We start from the raw sequence: 18335 nt of genomic DNA, 5'->3' as shown, positions 1-18335 counted from the left end.
TATATATATATATATATATATATATATATATATCCATATATAAGTCATCATATAGTTTTTACAAGTTTTAACATTCGTGAATCACCGGTCAACTTGGGTGGTCAATTGTCTATATGAAACCTATTTCAATTAATCACGTCTTAACAAGTTTGATTGTTTAACATGTTGGAAATACTTAATCATGTAAATAACAATTTCATTATATATATATAAACATGGAAAAATTCGAGTCACTACAACCGGGTGGTCTATTCTTTGTTGGAAAGATAGATCATGCAGATGGCATTGTGTACGGATGGATCACTTGGGTGATAAGGTTATTAGAGTCTGGTCGGGCTCTGACTCGGTATCTCATAGTCAAGTGAGATGATTTTCAGAAATAGAGAGTTGGATTGTTCCCAAGCTAGTAACAAAGATTGAATTATGGTTCAGTTTAATGTGTCGAAATTCTTCCATCCCACGGTGTGGAAGTGTGGTATGTCCCGGGTTGTTTATCTGGCAGTATTTTCAAAAGGAGTTACGGTCACGTAATCGATTGTTGAGTGGGATGATTGAAGTAGAAGATTGCAATTTGAGGTTGTTTGATTACGTTTTGACAAGTGAAGTTGAAGTGCTCTTTATCGAAAGCTGCCGACTCGATGGGTTGGAATGTGCATGTCCTAAGAAGCTTTCTTGGATGTATAAATGGATAGGTTCAATGAAATCAAACATGTTGATCTGGTCCGGGTTCGTTTAAAATTTTCAAAGTGGGGGATTTGCTGAGGTTTGAAGATGTTAAACGAAAGGAAGAAAAACTCGAACTAGGTGGCTCGCAGTCACAAGCTAGGCTTGCTGGTCGCGAGTAGGGAACAGTCGAAGAAAGTCTGGAGATCAGGATCTCGCGGTCACGTGGATTATGTTTGTGGTCGCTAAAATTAGCGTAGCCAGAAAGTTTTTCAGTTTTGGAAACAATTTCGTTTTTCACCTATAAATTATAACCCTAATCTCATTGTATCAGCAGAACACCTACGAAAAATCAATAATAAAACTCTCTTTGTTTGGCAGTCGACTAAACCAGTTGTTTAGACTAAACGTTTGGACCACGTTAAATATCTTTGTTCTTTATGTTTCTTTCACTTATTTTAATCATCATTATCTTTGCGTGTTCTTAATATTATCTGTTTGTTGTGCGGTGAGTTTAATAATTAGGATTATCAAGTTCTTGTTGGGGCTCGCTGGTATTCCTAACAGATACAATTTATCATTAATCATTAAGCTTATATAAACACATGTAAGCGATATGTCATATTTCAAAAGTTTTCCAAAAGCTACATGGCAGGATACAACTTTCACAACATCAAATAAACACTAAATAAACAACTAACAATACATAATAGTGTGGGAATTATGTATTACTTTTTTACAATAAAACACGTGTAACATTTCCAACACTTTTAACTGTTGACTTTCCTGCATATCTTTCTGATTTGACCATGTTTACCAGTCAATGGTGTAATATTTCCCATTTTAACCATTGACTTTGCAAACTGTTGGAAAAAAAGCTCTTGATTTTCTGCATACTGCTTCACATACTGCATTGTTTGTTGGTTTTGTGTAAACAATATTTCATCAGAGCTTAATAGTCCCTTATAAGCTATTAAATTTTTGTAGTAGCTGTTATCGAACTTTGTTGGGGATACGGGGTCTAAGAAAAACAGATTCTGATCTCCACCAGATCTCGGGCAGTTCTGCCTAAGCTTTGCAGCGTATGATTGGTCTAGAGTATAATCGGCCTGCCCGTTGCCCGTGTTATTGTATAGCCTTTGTCTGAAACTGGTACATCTTGCATTTCCAATAGTGTGACTTCCTGAAAATTAGCGCACCAAAAGTTTTTAAATTACTTATAATAGAGTTTTTCATTAAAAGTAATGCTACTACTTATTGAAATTCGTAGGATTAGAAAAATGTCAACTGTTAAGTATGCTTTTGGACAACTTTTAAACAACTCTGCCCATTATTAGCTAATCAAATTTTATCGCAGTCACTTAAATGTATTAGCAGTACGATATTAGTTATGTTGTTTGTTAGCCATTTGGCCCATTGTGAAGCCTAATCATATAAAGATCTTACCAGAAAGTGCTACAAAATCAACAGTGTCTAGACCCTTGAGCATAAATTTGGTAAGAATGGTCTGAAAGGTGTTGTTAGGAGCTGGAATATTTTGGTTAGAACCACTCAAACTTGCACCAAATGAGTCCTTTCTGCCCAATGGGACTTCCCAACTAGGTCCACCGGCCTGCACAAGTTCACATGTTGTTATAAAAATAATTAAAACTTTTTATACGATAATTATTGGTACAAAAAATAGCGCACCAGAACGGTGGAATCTCTAGCAGCCAGAGCCAAGGCATCTGCACATGAGACAGTTTCAGGGCATGCTTTTTCTAACTCCGCTTTGACTTGGTCAATGACTTCAAATCCACGAGCCGAGTTGCGGTTAGGGACCGAACCCTTTTCACTAATTATGCTTCCACTGTTGTCTAAAAGTATAGAAGCATCACACCCCTAAATGATCATTGTGTTACAAACAGAGTTAGTTTCATCAAAATGTAACAACTAACAACGCTTTGTGAATACTTTAATACAACTTATCATTGGCTATAAATGTTTTAATAGATTAATGCCACATTTAACATGCAATATATTGCCAAGTGACACTATAACGATTAGTAAACTTTCTTGACAAATAATTATTTACGTTGATGCAACAAAAATTTTGACTAGTTTTGGTGTACATTAGACGAACCTTAACGAAACAATCATGGAAATGGAGTCTGAGCAATGAAGCAGCCATACGAGCCTCTTTTGCAACGGCTTTTACAACAACAGACTGAACGATGTTCCTAGCTTGCGGACAGGTTTCGTCATAGAACTGAGGGTAGAGGTAAGAACCATTGGCTAGAGCCAGGATAGATATGAGTACCATGATAATGGTGATTGATTGAGCCATTGTGTCGTGAAGGGCTAGCTTAACTTAAAAGAATGTAAAATAGTACTATGATTAATGAAAGGGTTGTAACTGTGGTCTGTGTTGGATGTGGAAAACTGGAAGGAAGTATTTATAGGAACATTTTGTGGGGTATAGATAGGTAGTTGTACTTGTTACAAAAGGTAATACGGAGTACTTTTTTTAGGCAAATAGTTTTATAAATTAAATAAAACTAGTAGGAAGCTAACAATCATAAAAAATCTAAAGAACATTACTCGTAATAATCTTAGGTCAAACTCTATACAACACAACACCGTGAAATAACGACCACAAAAACACAACACTTGAAACGACTCGAGCACGTTTACAAAACGATCATTTTTTTAAAAAATTGACTGACATTTGACCGACATCTGACCACGTTATAGCGCGCCCCAAAATAGTGTACCATAAAATCCAAACGAAATAGAAACACGAATGAAGAAGACTACAATAAAAACTACTATTTTAATTCTAGAACAATTAACCGTCAGCCAAAATTATATGCCTACAACAAAATCTTTCAAGAGTCCGGTGTTAGGGTTATTGGACCCAACAATAAAAGTGATTCCAGAAAATCACTTTCCAACAATAGACAAACGAAGATAAAAAAAAGAAAATAAGCACGCGAAGATTTAACGTGGTTATAGGTAATCAACGAATTGATTACTTTAATCCAAAGACCAAACTAGAGAGATTTTATTGATAATTTTCGTGATACAATGTATGAGTTACAATAGAGTGTTTATAAAGGCAAAACTCAACAAGGAAACGACTTAGGGAGCAAGCCAAACTCGATCCTGGAAAGTTCTCTACGTCAAACGCGTGTCGCGATCGCAATGCAACCATCGCAATCGCAATGCATGCTATTCCAGGATCTTCATTCGCTGCCCACCCATTGCGGTCGTAATGCACGTGTAGGTCGAATGAGTAGACTTTCGATACAATAAGTGTTGATTTATCTAAAACGGAGGTCGAATGAGTAGACTTTCGATACAAGGTCTTCAACACTTCTTGTTAGACTCGAAACATCAACTCTCTATCTCTCTAGTAGGTCATCTTCTCTCATCAATTCATGAGAAGACCGGTTGAGGCAATGCAAAACCTCAAATTGTCAATCGTCACCACCTTAGTAAGCATATCTGCAGGATTCTTCGAACCAAGGACTTTCTTCAAAATTAAAGTACCATCTCTTATATGATGTCGAATGAAACGATACCTCAACTTAATGTGTTTCGTACGACTATGAAAAACCAGATTCTTCCCAAGATGAACCGCACTATGATTATCACAATACAAGACTCAATAGTCTTGTCTTTTACCCAACTCACTCAAGAAGTCCTTCAACCACACAATCTCTTTAGTAGCTTCCGCAATAGCCATATATTCGGCCTCTGTTGTAGATAGATCAACACTTCTTTGTAGCCGAGACATCCAACTAACCGACATCTTCTCTTATGTGAAAAATAACAAGTATTGTTTTTCCTTGAATCATCACATCCACCCAAATTAGCATCCGCATAACCTCTAAGTACGACATTGTTTTTAGTAAAACAAAATCCCATATTAGATGTACCTTTCAAGTAACGAATCAACCATTTGACCGCTTTCCAATGCTCTTTCCTCGGTTTAAACATATAACGGCTTACTACTCCCACCGAATGGGCAATATCCGGTCTCATACAAACCATGGCATACATAACACTACCCACTACCGATGCATACGGAACCTTCTCAATCTTCGCTTTGTCTTCTTCCATTTTAGGTGATTGACGTTTTGATAAGCTTATTGAGCTTCCCAAAGGCATAGAACGAGCCTTTGAATTCTTCATGTTGAACCTCTCTACTACTTTCTCAATGTATTTAGTTTGAGACAAGTATATAGTTCCTTTTACACGATCACGCACAATACTCATCCCAAGTATTTGCCTAGCTCTACCAAGGTCTTTCATCTCGAACTCACGGGAAAATAATCTCTTCAACTTGTTGATTTTTGACATGTTAGAACCCGCAATTAACATGTCATCAACATACAATAACAAGATGATATAAGAAGACTTGAATTTCTTCAAGTACCAACAATGATCGATTTCACATTTTAAGAAATCAATCTTCTTCATAAACTCATCAAACTTCAAGTACCATTTTCGAGGTGCTTGCTTCAATCCATACAAACTTTTCTTTGGCTTACAAACCCACTTCTCTTTACCCTTTACCTCAAAGCCCTCGGGTTGCTTCATATAGATCTCTTCATGAAGATCTCCGTGTAAGAATGCAGTCTTTACATATAATTATTCTAGATGTAATTCTTCGGATGCAACTATAGCAAGTACTAACCGATAGTAATCATCTTGACTACCGGTGAAAAAAATCTTGTTGTAATCAACTCCTTCCTTTTGTTGAAAGCCTTTGACCACCAACTGAGCCTTGTACTTCTTCTTGCCATCCAACTCATTCTTTAGCCGATACACCCATTTATTCTGCAACGCCCTTTTATCATGAGGTAATTTCCCAAGTGACCAAGCTTTGTTCTCCTCAAGTGACCCCATCTCTTGTTTCATGGCAAGCTTCCATTGAATGGATTCTTTAGATTGTCTTGCCTCAAAGTAACTCTCGGCTTCATCATTCTCGATATAGAGCAAGTAGTTTGTTGATGAAGAATACCTAGGATTAGGCTTGGGCACTATAGTAGAACGTCTTAGTGTAGGAGCAACTGGTATGGTTGGACCGGTTCCATCATCATCCTACTCATCACTAGAACTCCCACTATATTCAGAACTTTCACCGCTTTCCAAACTATCTTCATCATTAGCACTTTGTGACGCCTCTCCATTATTCGACAATTCATTGTTATCCAAACTCCCACTAGAACTTTCAAGAGCATTAACAGAAAGAAGTAACATAATCCGGTTTAGGACTCCCTGTTTTCGGTTTTCCATAAACCGAATCTTCATTAAAGGTAAAATCACGCGAACGAATAACTTTTCTAGCATCGTTATCCCAACATCGATAACCTATCTCATCCAAACCATAACCAATGAAAGTACATCTCTTTGACTTAGCCTCAAGCTTGTCTCTATCCGCATCCTTGATCTTCACATATGCATTACACCCAAAGATTCTAAGATGACCATAACTCACCTTTTTACCTTGTCATTCTTCCTCGGGAATTCGGAAACCCAAAGGTGTTGAGGGTCCCGTATTGATCAAATAAGCCGTCGTACTAACCGCATCCACCCAAAACATTTTAGTCAAACCGACATGTAGTCTCATACTCTTAGTCCTTTCATTCAACGTATGATTCATACGTTCCGTGACCCCATTGTGTTGCGGTGTCTCCGGTACCGTCTTTAACATCTTAATACCGAGATTTGAAGAATGGTCTTTAAACTCAAGACTACCATATTCCCCTCCATTATCCTACTTTCAGCACTTCACTTTTAAATTTATTTCATTCTCTACCATAGCTTTCCACTTCATAAAAGTATCAAATGCATCGGATTTAGCTTTAAGAAAATAAACTCATACCTTTCGAGTGGAGTCGTCAATGAAGGTGACATAATAGCGAGAACCTCCATGTGATTCTACATTCGTTGGACCAAACACATCCGTATGAACTAGCTTCAATTTCTCCAACTTGGGTGCATTCCCCAATTTCTCAAAAGTCACCTTCTTTTGCTTCCCATATATACATGGTTCGCAAAACCCGAGTTCCAATTTCTTCAAATTCAGAATTCTCCCACTCGAAACAAGCATCTTCATACCTTTTTCACTCATATACCAGAGCCTTCAGTTCCATAGAGTAGAACTATCTCCAACATCAACCGTAGAAACCACCGTGTTTTCAACAAATACCTCAATCATATAATATAATACCTCGCCCCACATCGGCTATAGATTGAAAGTATTGGTACCTTATAAGCTTAAAGTTGTGGCTAATTAATATCTCCCACCATGGTTTTTAGTTGAAACTTGAAGATACCCGGTTAGTTCACTGTTTACGCTTATGAGGGGAAATTGTCTCTCGGGTTGCGACGGGTACTCGGCTCGTGCATCTCTTGGGGCCGATTCGATGGTCGTTTCATCTGGTATTAGAGCCATAGGCCTCTCGGGGTGTGACGGAAACTCGGTTCATGCATCTCCAGAGGTATCCTCACGGGGTGTGACATACACGATGCTCGTACATCTCATGAGGTATGGATCATGTGTATTAAGAATGTTTCGGCCTGACGAGGACATCTGGAATTTAATTGGGTGAGTTTGTAACAACCTATCCCATATCGGCTACATATTGAAAGTATTGGTTTCTTATAAGCTTATAATTGTGGTTAATAAGTATCTCCCACCATAGTTTTAGTTGTTAACATGGAGATACCCAATGCTTTTACTTGTGAGGGGAAATTGTTTCTCGGGTTGTGACGGGCACTCGGCTCGTGCATCTCTGGGGGCCGAATTTTAGGTCGTTTCATCTGGTATTAGAGCCAAAGGCCTCTCGGGGTGTGATGAACACTCGGTTCGTGCATCTCCTATGGTATCCTCACGGGGTGTGATGTGCACAATGCTCGTGCATCTCATGGGTTATGGATCCTGGATATTGATTATGATTTGTCCTGACGAGGACGTCAGGAATTTAAGTGGGGGAGTTTATAATACCCCATCCCACATCGGCCGTAGATTGAAAGTATTTGTCCCGACAGCTTAGAGTTGTGGCTAATTAATATCTCCCACCATGGTTTTAGTTGTTAACCTGGATATACCTACTGCTTTAACTTGTGAGGGGCGATTGTATCTCAGGTTGTGACGGGCACTCGGCTCGTGCATCTCTTGGGGTCGAATTGAAGGTCGTTTCATATAAAGCATTCCCCTTTTATGTCCATGAGCCACGGCCCTATTACCCTTAACCACCTTCCATTGACAAATTTCAAAAGTAACTGCATTACCTTCCTCATTTAATTGACCAACCTAGATAAGCTTCCTTTTCAACTTAGCAATAAACCTCACGTCTTTCAAAGTCCAATTAGAACCAAGAGTAGTCTTCAATACAACATCTCCTATACCTTCAATTTCAAGCTTTTTATTATTTACCAATCTAACCCTACCTTGATACGACCGAAAATTTTTCATCAAACTCCTAGTGGGTGAGGCATGAAACGAAGGTCCTGAATCCAAGATCCAAGACTTCACCGAATCTTCAACACTACATAAAATTGAATCATCCGTATCTTCTGCGGTAAAGTTAACACCTTTTGCCGGAGAATTTTTACAATTTCTTTGAAAGTGTCCCTTTTGATTGCAACCCCAACAAATAGCTTCACTTTGGTCCTTTGATGGATACCACTTCTTAGACTTCTTCCTACCCTTCTTCTCACCACCACGATCAATTTTCCTACCCCGGTTGTCGGCACTTAACAAGGATCCGGATGACGATTCCCCCGAGTTTTTCCTACGAGTGTCTTCACCAAGAATCAAATCCCTAATACCTTCAAACGCTAGCTTAGTAGTTCTCGTAGAGCTACTAACTGCGGTAACCGTATCCGACCAACTTTCGGGTAACGATGAAAGCAAGATTAGTGCTTTTAGTTCATCATGAAACTTGAGATCTACCGATTCAAGCCTTGATATATAATTGTTGAATTCTTTGATGTGATCCATTGCACTCCAACCTTCCCTCATCTTCGTATTGAACAATTGTCGTATAAGAAAAACCTTATTCGCCACCGTAGGTTTTTTATACATGTTAGAGAGAGCCTTCAAACATGCAAAATTTATTTTCTCAATCACAACATTATATGCAATGTTCTTGGCGAGAGAGAGAAGAATCGCACCCAAAGCTTGGCGATCCAAAAGAGTCCAATTGACGTCATATATGCCTTCAGGTTTGACCTCCAACAAGGGTTGGAGTAGCTTCTTTTGATACAAGTAAGCTTCGACTTGTATCTTCCAAAAGCCGAAGCCTTTTCCATCAAACCTAAGATTCTAAATTTTCCGTCTTCCGCCATCTTCTCAACTCGGAAACTTTGAGCTCTAGATACCAATTGTTAGGGTTCTTGGACCGAACAATAAGAGTGATTTCAGAAAATCACTCTCCCACAATAGACAAACGAAGACAAAAATAAAGAAATTAAGAACACGAAGATTTAGCGTGGTTATATGTAATTAACTGATTGATTACTTTAATCCAAAGATCAAACTAGAGAGATTTTATTGATAATTTTTGTGATATAATGTATGGATTACAATAGAGTGTTTATATAGGCAAAACACAACAAGGAAACGACTTAGGGAGTAAGCCAAACTCGATTCTGGAAAGTTCTCTCCGTCAGACGCATGTCGCGGTCGCAATGTAACCATTGTGGTCGCAATGCAAGCTATTCCAGAATCTTCATTCGCTGCCCACCCATCGCGATCGCAATACACGCATCGCAGTCGCAATGCGACTTTATCTGCAAACTTCAATTCTTTGTTATTGTTTAAGCTCCTTCACTCCAACATCCGAGTCCGAGGATGGATATTTTTCTTCTTTTAAAATTAAGTTAACTAGTGTAAATCGACGATTTTGTGAAATTAATAATTCATTATTTATAATAACTAATTAATATTGGGGGTGTAAATCGGTAGGGAAACTCAAACCCTGTTTTTCCTTTGAAAATCAAGCCAGATGCCTGTAAAATACCTTCCCCGAATACCTCCATGTGATAGGGACAAGTATCATCCCACTTTGTCATGGGTTGTAAATCCTTGCCAAGAGTGAGACTTGAACATGTGCTCATTTAGGCAAAGACTTTCATATGACGGACCCCAACTTCTAACGTAACGAGTAACACTAAGCCACTAGCTCATTGGTTAATTAATATTGTAATAATAATAATAATAATAATAATAATAATAATAATAATAATAATAATAATAATAATAATAATAATAATAATAATAATAATAATAATAATAATAATAATAATAATAATAATATATTTTTTATATAAGGAAATACGTCACCCAGGGAGACTTAACCATGATAACTGATTTGTTTTAATTTTATATATAAGAAGAGTGGTTGAGTTTGTTACAAATTATGGTCGCAATTCAAATCAATTAATCAATGGATGATCGTGATTAAGAAAACAATTATGACATCATCATCATAAATAATAATTAAAATTAAAATTAAAAATTACAATTATACTAAAGAGTCATTGGCCTAGCGTCGTGATCACCATTTTAATCATGAGGTTGCATATTATTGTTATAAATATATCATTCAAACCCATGAGATTACTGTTCACAGGATTTTTTTATCGTCAAAGGGTAATTTCGTCTTTTTACTTAGTATATAAGATAGTTATCACGTCATTTCTTCCCCATTCACCCATACCTAATTTCTCCAGATGTTTTTCTGGTATTGTTTTACAGCATCTCCACTCCTATTACGTGATTTTTGGCCGTCCTTTTTCACCCTCATCGTTCCCTTTGTTTGATTCGGGTTTTTGTTCTCTGGAGTTGAGCGATTAGAAAGGAGATGCTCGTTATTATTCATTCATTGCTTATTACGAATTACGGTGCTTTTAAAATTCGTTAAACTCGGACGTAACACGGGTAACCTAAATATTCCTACGTAAATTAGCTTATAAAGTTTTTTTTTTTTTTTTTTTTTTTTTTTTTCTATTTCATTTTTATTTTTTATTCTTATCATTGGTTACAACAAGTTTAGTTTAAAATATCTTTCAAGTGCTTTTTGGCTCTTTTGATTGTTTGGCTATATAGAATAATTATGTTATTAGTTTACTTCCATGCCTACATTCATATTCATCATATAAATAATTAGAGATCAAACATTAAGATAATTACATATACGCCAAAGTTGTAATAACTTAGTACGTGCAATCATGTGTTGATGGATATGAGTTGGTCAACCAAGACTTCAAATCGAATTTTTAAGAAAAGCGATTGATGGATGTGGATTAGAGGCTTAGAGCTACCTACTACGTTGACAAATTGGTGAAACAAGTATTTTCAGCTAAACTTTGTGCATAATCAAAAGTGGTTATGTTTATAATAAAATTCTTAAATTCCGCTTGCATAATCATAACACATAAATTATTATGTGGTTTAAGAAATCTAACCGATAAAATGAGTAAAGAAAAATACTCCGCAAGTTTTTTTCAAAATATAATACGGTGGCAAATTTCACTAACCGTTATTTCTTTTTACAATTTTATTTTATTTAAATTTAAATGGACCCAAATTATGTTCTCCGATCATGAATCAAAACTTAAAAATCTGTACAAACCCAATCTAACTTTGATAAACTTTGTGCACATGTAACGTTTCTTTGTTCAACAAAACTTAAAGATAATTATATGGTAAGAAAATAATTGAACAAATGAAATATATGATAATTACATGGTAACAAAACTTAAAGATAATTACATGGTAACAAAACTTAAAGATAATTAAAAAATCTGTACAAACCCAATCTAGCATGGAACAAATGAAATATATGATACTCCGTAAGAAAATAATTGGATAGGTATGCAAAATATGGAGTATTTGTTTAAGAAAGAATTAGGTCAACCACATCCACATTTCAGTCAGCTGCTCCTTTTGGTGTTGTTTTTACGTCTGTTTGACCTTTCCAGTTGCATACACATGCCCCTGTTGATTTTATTTGTAGCTGATTGTATATGCCGCCGCGGATATTTAAATCCGCACATTGTGATGCGCAATCATAATGCGTAAGTTCGTTAATATAAGAGCACATTGCAATATGTATACGTGACTAATTTTTAAGGTACTATAAATACAAGTGGTATCACCTTATTATGAGATTAGCCACTATCATTTGCGATAAGCTCGGTCTTTACATTAAAGGTAATATGTTCTCAAGAAGCATGAGTGTTCTGATCATGTGGATCTTCATGTTTGGGACGTGGTGGTTGTATGCTTGAAGATAAATAATCTTCAAGTTAAGATTATAGGGTTATTAAAATATTGAAACACTCCCAACCTCCATCCTATTGCACTCGAGTTTGTTTTAATCCGCTAAGAAAAGAAATATACTCGATCTTTTGGCGCCATCTGTGGGACCATTTCTAAAAGTTTTTATTGTTGAATTCATGATCAATCATTAAAATGATGAGATCGTTTGAGTTCAAATTTTTCCAGAATAGTCACATAATGTTGTTGAAATTAATTTAAAAAAAACGATTAAAAATAATTGGTGTATTGTTGAAATTAATATATCTATAAATCTAGATTTTTTAAGCATGATAATGATGCTAATATGAAAATGAAATCATGAAGATAATAAGTTTTATATCCATGATCTAAAATCATGAAGCAAAAGAGCACCAGAATATGATTTTTTTTAGATATATTTGCAGGAATATTGTTAAAGAACAAAGGATATGGCTACGAATGAGCATGTTGAATATTCAAACATTCATGAAATTCTGGAAGAGTATAATTCTATACATCCGAATGTTGAAGATCTGGAAAACATGAATGAGCTTAACAATGATGATGACCATGTTAGCTTAGAGGAAGACATGCCACAATCAGACAGTGATGCTGATGAACATGCGAACGAAATGAATGGTGTAAATGTTGATGAAAAACCAGTAGAAGTTCTGGAAAAAGATGAATTGTTAAAGGCTGAACATAGACGCAAAAAAGGAAAAGAAGTTGAAGAGGTAACGCAAGCTTGTAACTCAAGTGAGGGTATTAAGTTGAAAATTTCGGAGTATGAATTGGGAGTAAAAATTGTATTGGGACCAAAAATGACATGGTCAACTGACGAATTATTCAAAGTAACAACGCAAAGGCATGAAATAAGCGATAAAATAGAGCGGCGAATTGCTACAGAAAATGAAGAAGCTCACAATGTATTACTAGAAATGATCAGGAAAGTTGCGCCGCTAGAAATGCAAGATGTCTAGAAATATTGTATTTCAAAAAAGGAAATTTGGCCCAAATAGGCAGCAGAATTAACATCTGTAATGTACAAGTTTGCGGATCATATTTCACAATATTCTAATAATACTCCATCAATTTTTCCTACAACATTGGGAGTATACGAAGGTCAAACATACCTGTTATACTTTTTACAGCATTTGAAGGAATAATGCATACTGATCAATCCTAGTTTCGATACAAGATCTAATCTAGGAATTGAGTGTAATCGGGGGTGGATGGTGGTGTTGATAATATTTTTGGGACCTTATGATCGTCTTTCACTTAGATTCAAGTGATCAATCACCATGTCCCGTGCTTGATTGCATTACCTTAGGTCGATTATGATTGATATTTGGGCGTGTTCACAAGTAAGTCACAAAGGGCCAGAGCAATAGCACAGAATCAACAACCTAAAATGAGAGGCCAAGCTCCCTATTTATAGGTTTGGAATATTCGCGGAACCAATGTTCGCGCATACTTTACTGATCCGCGGAGTTTATGCGGGACATCTTTGCAATCTCAATTTATGCGGGCTTCCGCAATGTTATAGCGCAGTATGCATTTGTTATTTATTTCTGCGGTTCTGCTTGCACTTGTTCTTGGATTACCTTTTGCACTTAAAATATACATATACATGCCTATGTATATGATCACATACATATAATTTTGATGAGCCAATCACATGTCACGTATTTTCCACTGTCTTGCAAGGGATTGTAAGAGAATGGTTTACCAGTCAATATGCAAAAAAACATAAAAGGCTTCGTTGACTTACGTGACAAGTTTTTGCTGCGGTTTCACAATTTACAACCAAAAACGAACACACATAGAGTGTCATGACATCAAGAAAAAGTTTAAGTAATATTTGGGAGAATTCGTGTGTCGCTACATGTATGAATGTTAAAAAGTTCAGGATTTAAATGAAAAAATCAGCAATTATGTGGTTGTATTCATGAAATTAGCATGGATAAGTATGAAACGCTAGTACTCAGGTTGAGAAGGGATGTGCCTAACACTTTTGCTGAATTGATGAAGGTATTTCACGATTACATGCGAAGTGGCGAGGATAATGTTCCACACGCTTGTAATTGGAACAAAGATAAGGGCTAGGATTATGATCATGAAAATCATCGTGATGGAAACCGCTCATATGGATATACGCGTAAGTTTAGTGCCGGAGGACCTGCGAGAAGCGAAAAAATCTGGCAAGGAAACCAACCGTATGGAAATAGAGATAAATATTCAACACGCAAATGGAATCTGAAAAATTTCACAATTATACGTGGATTAACAAAAACTCCTCAAGCGATATTAGAAACAGAGAACATAAGTTCTACGTTTACGCCTCCAATGCCTTTGCCAGAAGAAAGCAGGCGCGATATGTCACAGTTTTATGCTTTCCACGACGATCATGGTCACGGTACTTACAGGTGCAAGGAGTTAGTTGACCGTATTGTCTCGGCATTGAACGAAGGAAAGTTAAATCATTTGCATAAAGAAGACGACAAATCGATGACACCTAAAGCAAATGATGAGCGGGACACGTTCAAAACACCAAATTCAACGATTGTGGAAAACACACCTTAAAGTGAAAAAAACACATCATATGTTGTTAAGAGCGCTGAAAAAAAGATATTTCCATGGCTGCAAAAGGGAAATAGCAATGCACACCTTAATTAACAATCAATGTAGTTGAGAAGGTGTTTTTTTTTTTTTTGCACAAAAGGATTAAATTAACAAATTCACAAGGCTAGAGATAGACACTATAAACTTCAATCCAGCTACAAAGAATGACACAACCGATGTTTCAATGATGATATCTTGCGAAATCGTTAATGAAAATTTCATGATTACAGATGCGCTTGTTGATACTGGAAGCACTTTGAATGTTATGTACAATGAATTCCTTAGGAGATTGTCGGTACATATACAACAACACATAAAGCATTCTATGTCATTTTTATCTGGATTTGAAGGTATGTTTGGCAAGATCATGGAAAAACTGACGTTATGTGTCAAGTTTGCGGATGATGATAATGATCAAAAGATACGGAAGGTAAAAGTGGAATTTTGTAATTTATCAGTGGCATCAAACTAGAATGTGATAATTGGGAAAGATAGTATGCGGAAGTTAAGTTTGGAGATTTCAATACTGCAAGAAACTATCACATTTCTAACAAAGAATGGTTGGGCGACTATACGATTGAAATGAAATATTGGTAAGAAATTTTCTTGTCATGCGAATAAATGCAAGTTGCGCAAGGATTTTGTGTTGTCAAATACGAGGATATATATTGTGGTTCAAAGTGAAGTCGAGAAACTATGTACATATCTTCATGGATCTTCTACAAAATTTATGGTTATTTTGCAAGATAAGAAAAACTGGTTATGCCATTAGCTTAATGGGCAAAAGAGAATCTTTACGCTACTAGTGGCAAGAGAAGACACAATAACAAGGATGTTCAAGATGCGTGTTGACGCGTTGTTTTGAAAAGGATAATCAAAAGCATAAAAGGGCGTGAAGGGAGAAACAATTATGTTTACTAAGTAAAAAATACTTTAGTTTTTGCGAATGTATAGCAAAGTTGTAAAAGAAAGTATTTGAAATAGGTTGTGTGATTTACCCGAATAAATAAAATTTTCTTTTATTATGAAATATTACGAGAATTTTAGTAAAGAATGATTATGTGAAAGCTGATATGGTAACTGATGCATATGAAAGTGTGGATAGTTCTTTCAGAAAATTCAAAATTTAAAATTTTGAATTCTTTTTAGCTAATGGATAATTTGCTTATATATACTGCATAGTTAAGCTACACCGTTGCAAGCATTTATCAAAAATAACAATATTATTATCATAAGAATTCATAAACAAATTTTTTTCTAAAATGGATCTCAAATATCCAATCCACATCGGAATATGTTTAGTAAGGGGAGGTGTCAACATCAACGAAGAAAGCACAGTAAGTAAATTAGAAGCTTTAGGGATATTAACGTTAGCCAATCAGGATGAACTTGTATATCCTCAACACATTATGAACTTCTATGTAAATTTTACGTTTGCAAGAGAACATATGTTGTGGATCGAAGATGATCCGGCTCGGTGTGTTGCGTTTCAATTGAATGGCAAGATTTTTACCTCCCATTGGAAAATTTAAACAATATGTTGCAGATACCAAGTGAGGGAATCCAACACTATTCAAACAGATCATGTCTAAAGTATGTGTCTACACAACTTCATGACGTAGAACTAGATGATTTAATAAGTGACATTTGTGAACCACACAATATACCACATTGCAAGAAAAATAAAAGAATCATGGTCAATGATTTGAAATATGAGTTAAAGAACTTGTACAGGGTCATTCGAGAAAAGGTAACTTTTCGACGAATGCGCACTCGCATGGAGGGTCAGCCGCATACTTCTAACGTCACAAAGTTTGAAGCGCTAATGATGTACTAGATCAATAATGGAATCTATCTTGATATGTGATACATTATGTCAAATATTATGCAGGCTGAAGTCGAGGCTGGTAGCCAAGTTCCTCTCCCTTATGGGATGCCGCAATTTTTCGTCAAACGGGTACTGCGGATGGAAAATAAGAAGCGATTTCAAAAGGGTCAATCTTTTTATAAAAAGCGTTCATATGTCTCCAGAAGTTATTTTATAAATCTATCTATGTACAATTCTAATCAAGTTGTCAAATTTTCAAGTATTAATGATAATTTCATATGTTTTATGTATAAGCACGCTGTATAAATATTTATCCTTTGCATTAAAGGCAACATATAAGCATTGGATTGCTTATGAACACCTAAGTATTAGTTTACTTAGAGGCAAGATAGAACACAACGAGCGTATCTAAAGTTAAATGTTGTGGATTATTTTTATTTACACATGTCATGTGCATAATGATAAGTATGATAAACATTATAATTAAAGTCTATCACGAATTAAATAACTAAAGGTATTGAGTTTCTAAAAGTTAAAAAATACCATACACTTACGAAAGATACATAATTTGTGATTATACCTTAATAGTTGTAGAATGCAATAGCCAAAATACAATTATGGAATACGTGGCAAAAGAAAATACAAACAAGATGAAGTGTTTTGAAATACAATTATTAGTAGTGTGTGCGAAAGTTTAAGGTCACTTGTGTGCAGCAAGTGATGTTTTAAATGCACACAGGTTTTTTTTATAATTTTGCTTATACAATATCTTCAAAAGTAGCATTTGGAATTTTGCTAAGTTGCACAAGAGTAGGAATGTCAATGTCAATCCTTTTAATTCTAGCATCCGCAACGTCTAAAACCCGATCTGCATTGGGATCTAATATATTTGCCAAATCATCAAGAGGTGGCATTGGTAAATTGAACCTTTGAGAAAGAGCTTCATAAAACTTCCAGCGCTCACGACCCGAAGTCGCGGAGACATATGTGCCAAATTTATATGTTACCGATCGACAATCAAGAACCTTGTTTGCAAAATCTAGAAGATGTTGTTGTAACTCCAAGAAGTTATCTTCAATAATTTCTTTACTGTCAAGAGCAGCTTCACGTTCTTATAAAAGTTGTGCGTTTTCAACTTTTCATATTCAGACAAAAGTTTTCGTTCTTTTTCATTAAAGGATGACGCTTGTATACGTAATTATTGCTGGTGGATTCAGCAGATTGAATTTAAGGGACACAATTTGAACTTTCTTTTTCTCCATTTCAAGTTCGCTAGAAAATTTTTCAACATTTTCTTCTAGCTCTGCAACTTTCTTCATCACAACCTCTATTTGATGACATGTATTGCGCACAGTGTCATCATTTACAACTGGTTGTTGAAGATGTCCAACGAGTGAACTCAAAACATAAATCCTTCTTGAATAGCAACTTTACGCAGAACTATGGGATTAAGTTGACCAAAGTGTTCTTGAACATCAGGTGGAAATATCCCTTGCAAATGGGAAAGTTGACCTCTAGCAGAATCATTAGAAGCAATCAAATGCGCGGTAAAGTTATCAATATGCGTGGAGTTGATTGGATTGGGAGGGGTTTTGAGCAGTTCTTCAAGATTAAGCGTTTCAAGGGTAATAGTTACAGGTACATCCTGGCTATGCCTATGTCGAAGTGAAATTGCCTCTTCCTCTATATCCTCTTCATCTATTTCAATAACTTGTCGAGCTAGAACTGTAAAAAGTATAAGAAGCATGTTGAAAAGAACACAGATTGATTTATACATTGTCAAAATATAAAAAAGAGAAGAAAGCAGAAAAGACAAACAAAGGGAATGCGATTTACCTTTGGGAACACGTGAATTATCAGAATCGTCCATTTCAACAAAAGCATCATTGTCTTTGTCAAGTTGCTTCTTGGAAGTTTGACACT

The 18335-nt window shown here is 35.9% G+C and overlaps 1 protein-coding gene across 1 annotated transcript; it reads right to left on the bottom strand.

Annotated features, from left to right (window-relative positions):
* Window positions 1-1433: 1433 nt before the first annotated feature.
* LOC139846897 (peroxidase 72) lies at window positions 1434-2989 on the bottom strand. The gene is made up of 4 exons (XM_071836444.1): window positions 2786-2989; window positions 2353-2544; window positions 2110-2275; window positions 1434-1846 (listed from the first exon to the last, which is right to left on the bottom strand). Exons 1-4 carry the CDS (start codon window positions 2987-2989, stop codon window positions 1434-1436), a joined length of 975 nt encoding a protein of 324 aa, XP_071692545.1.
* Window positions 2990-18335: the final 15346 nt, after the last annotated feature.

Source organism: Rutidosis leptorrhynchoides, chromosome 5 (genome assembly GCF_046630445.1).
Source record: "Rutidosis leptorrhynchoides isolate AG116_Rl617_1_P2 chromosome 5, CSIRO_AGI_Rlap_v1, whole genome shotgun sequence".
Taxonomy (NCBI): domain Eukaryota; kingdom Viridiplantae; phylum Streptophyta; class Magnoliopsida; order Asterales; family Asteraceae; genus Rutidosis; species Rutidosis leptorrhynchoides.
The sequence above is the reverse complement of the archived record's forward strand: the minus strand, read 5'-3'. Positions and strand labels throughout refer to the sequence as shown.

What these genes read in the sequence shown, in the direction of transcription:
- LOC139846897 (XM_071836444.1), bottom strand. Translation starts at nt 2,989, where the DNA reads ATGGCTCAATCAATCACCATTATCATGGTACTCATATCTATCCTGGCT. An exon ending in TCCATGATTGTTTCGTTAAG is followed by an intron (nt 2,545 to 2,785) that starts GTTCGTCTAATG and finishes ATGATCATTTAG; the next exon opens with GGGTGTGATGCTTCTATACT. An exon ending in CTAGAGATTCCACCGTTCTG is followed by an intron (nt 2,276 to 2,352) that starts GTGCGCTATTTT and finishes GAACTTGTGCAG; the next exon opens with GCCGGTGGACCTAGTTGGGA.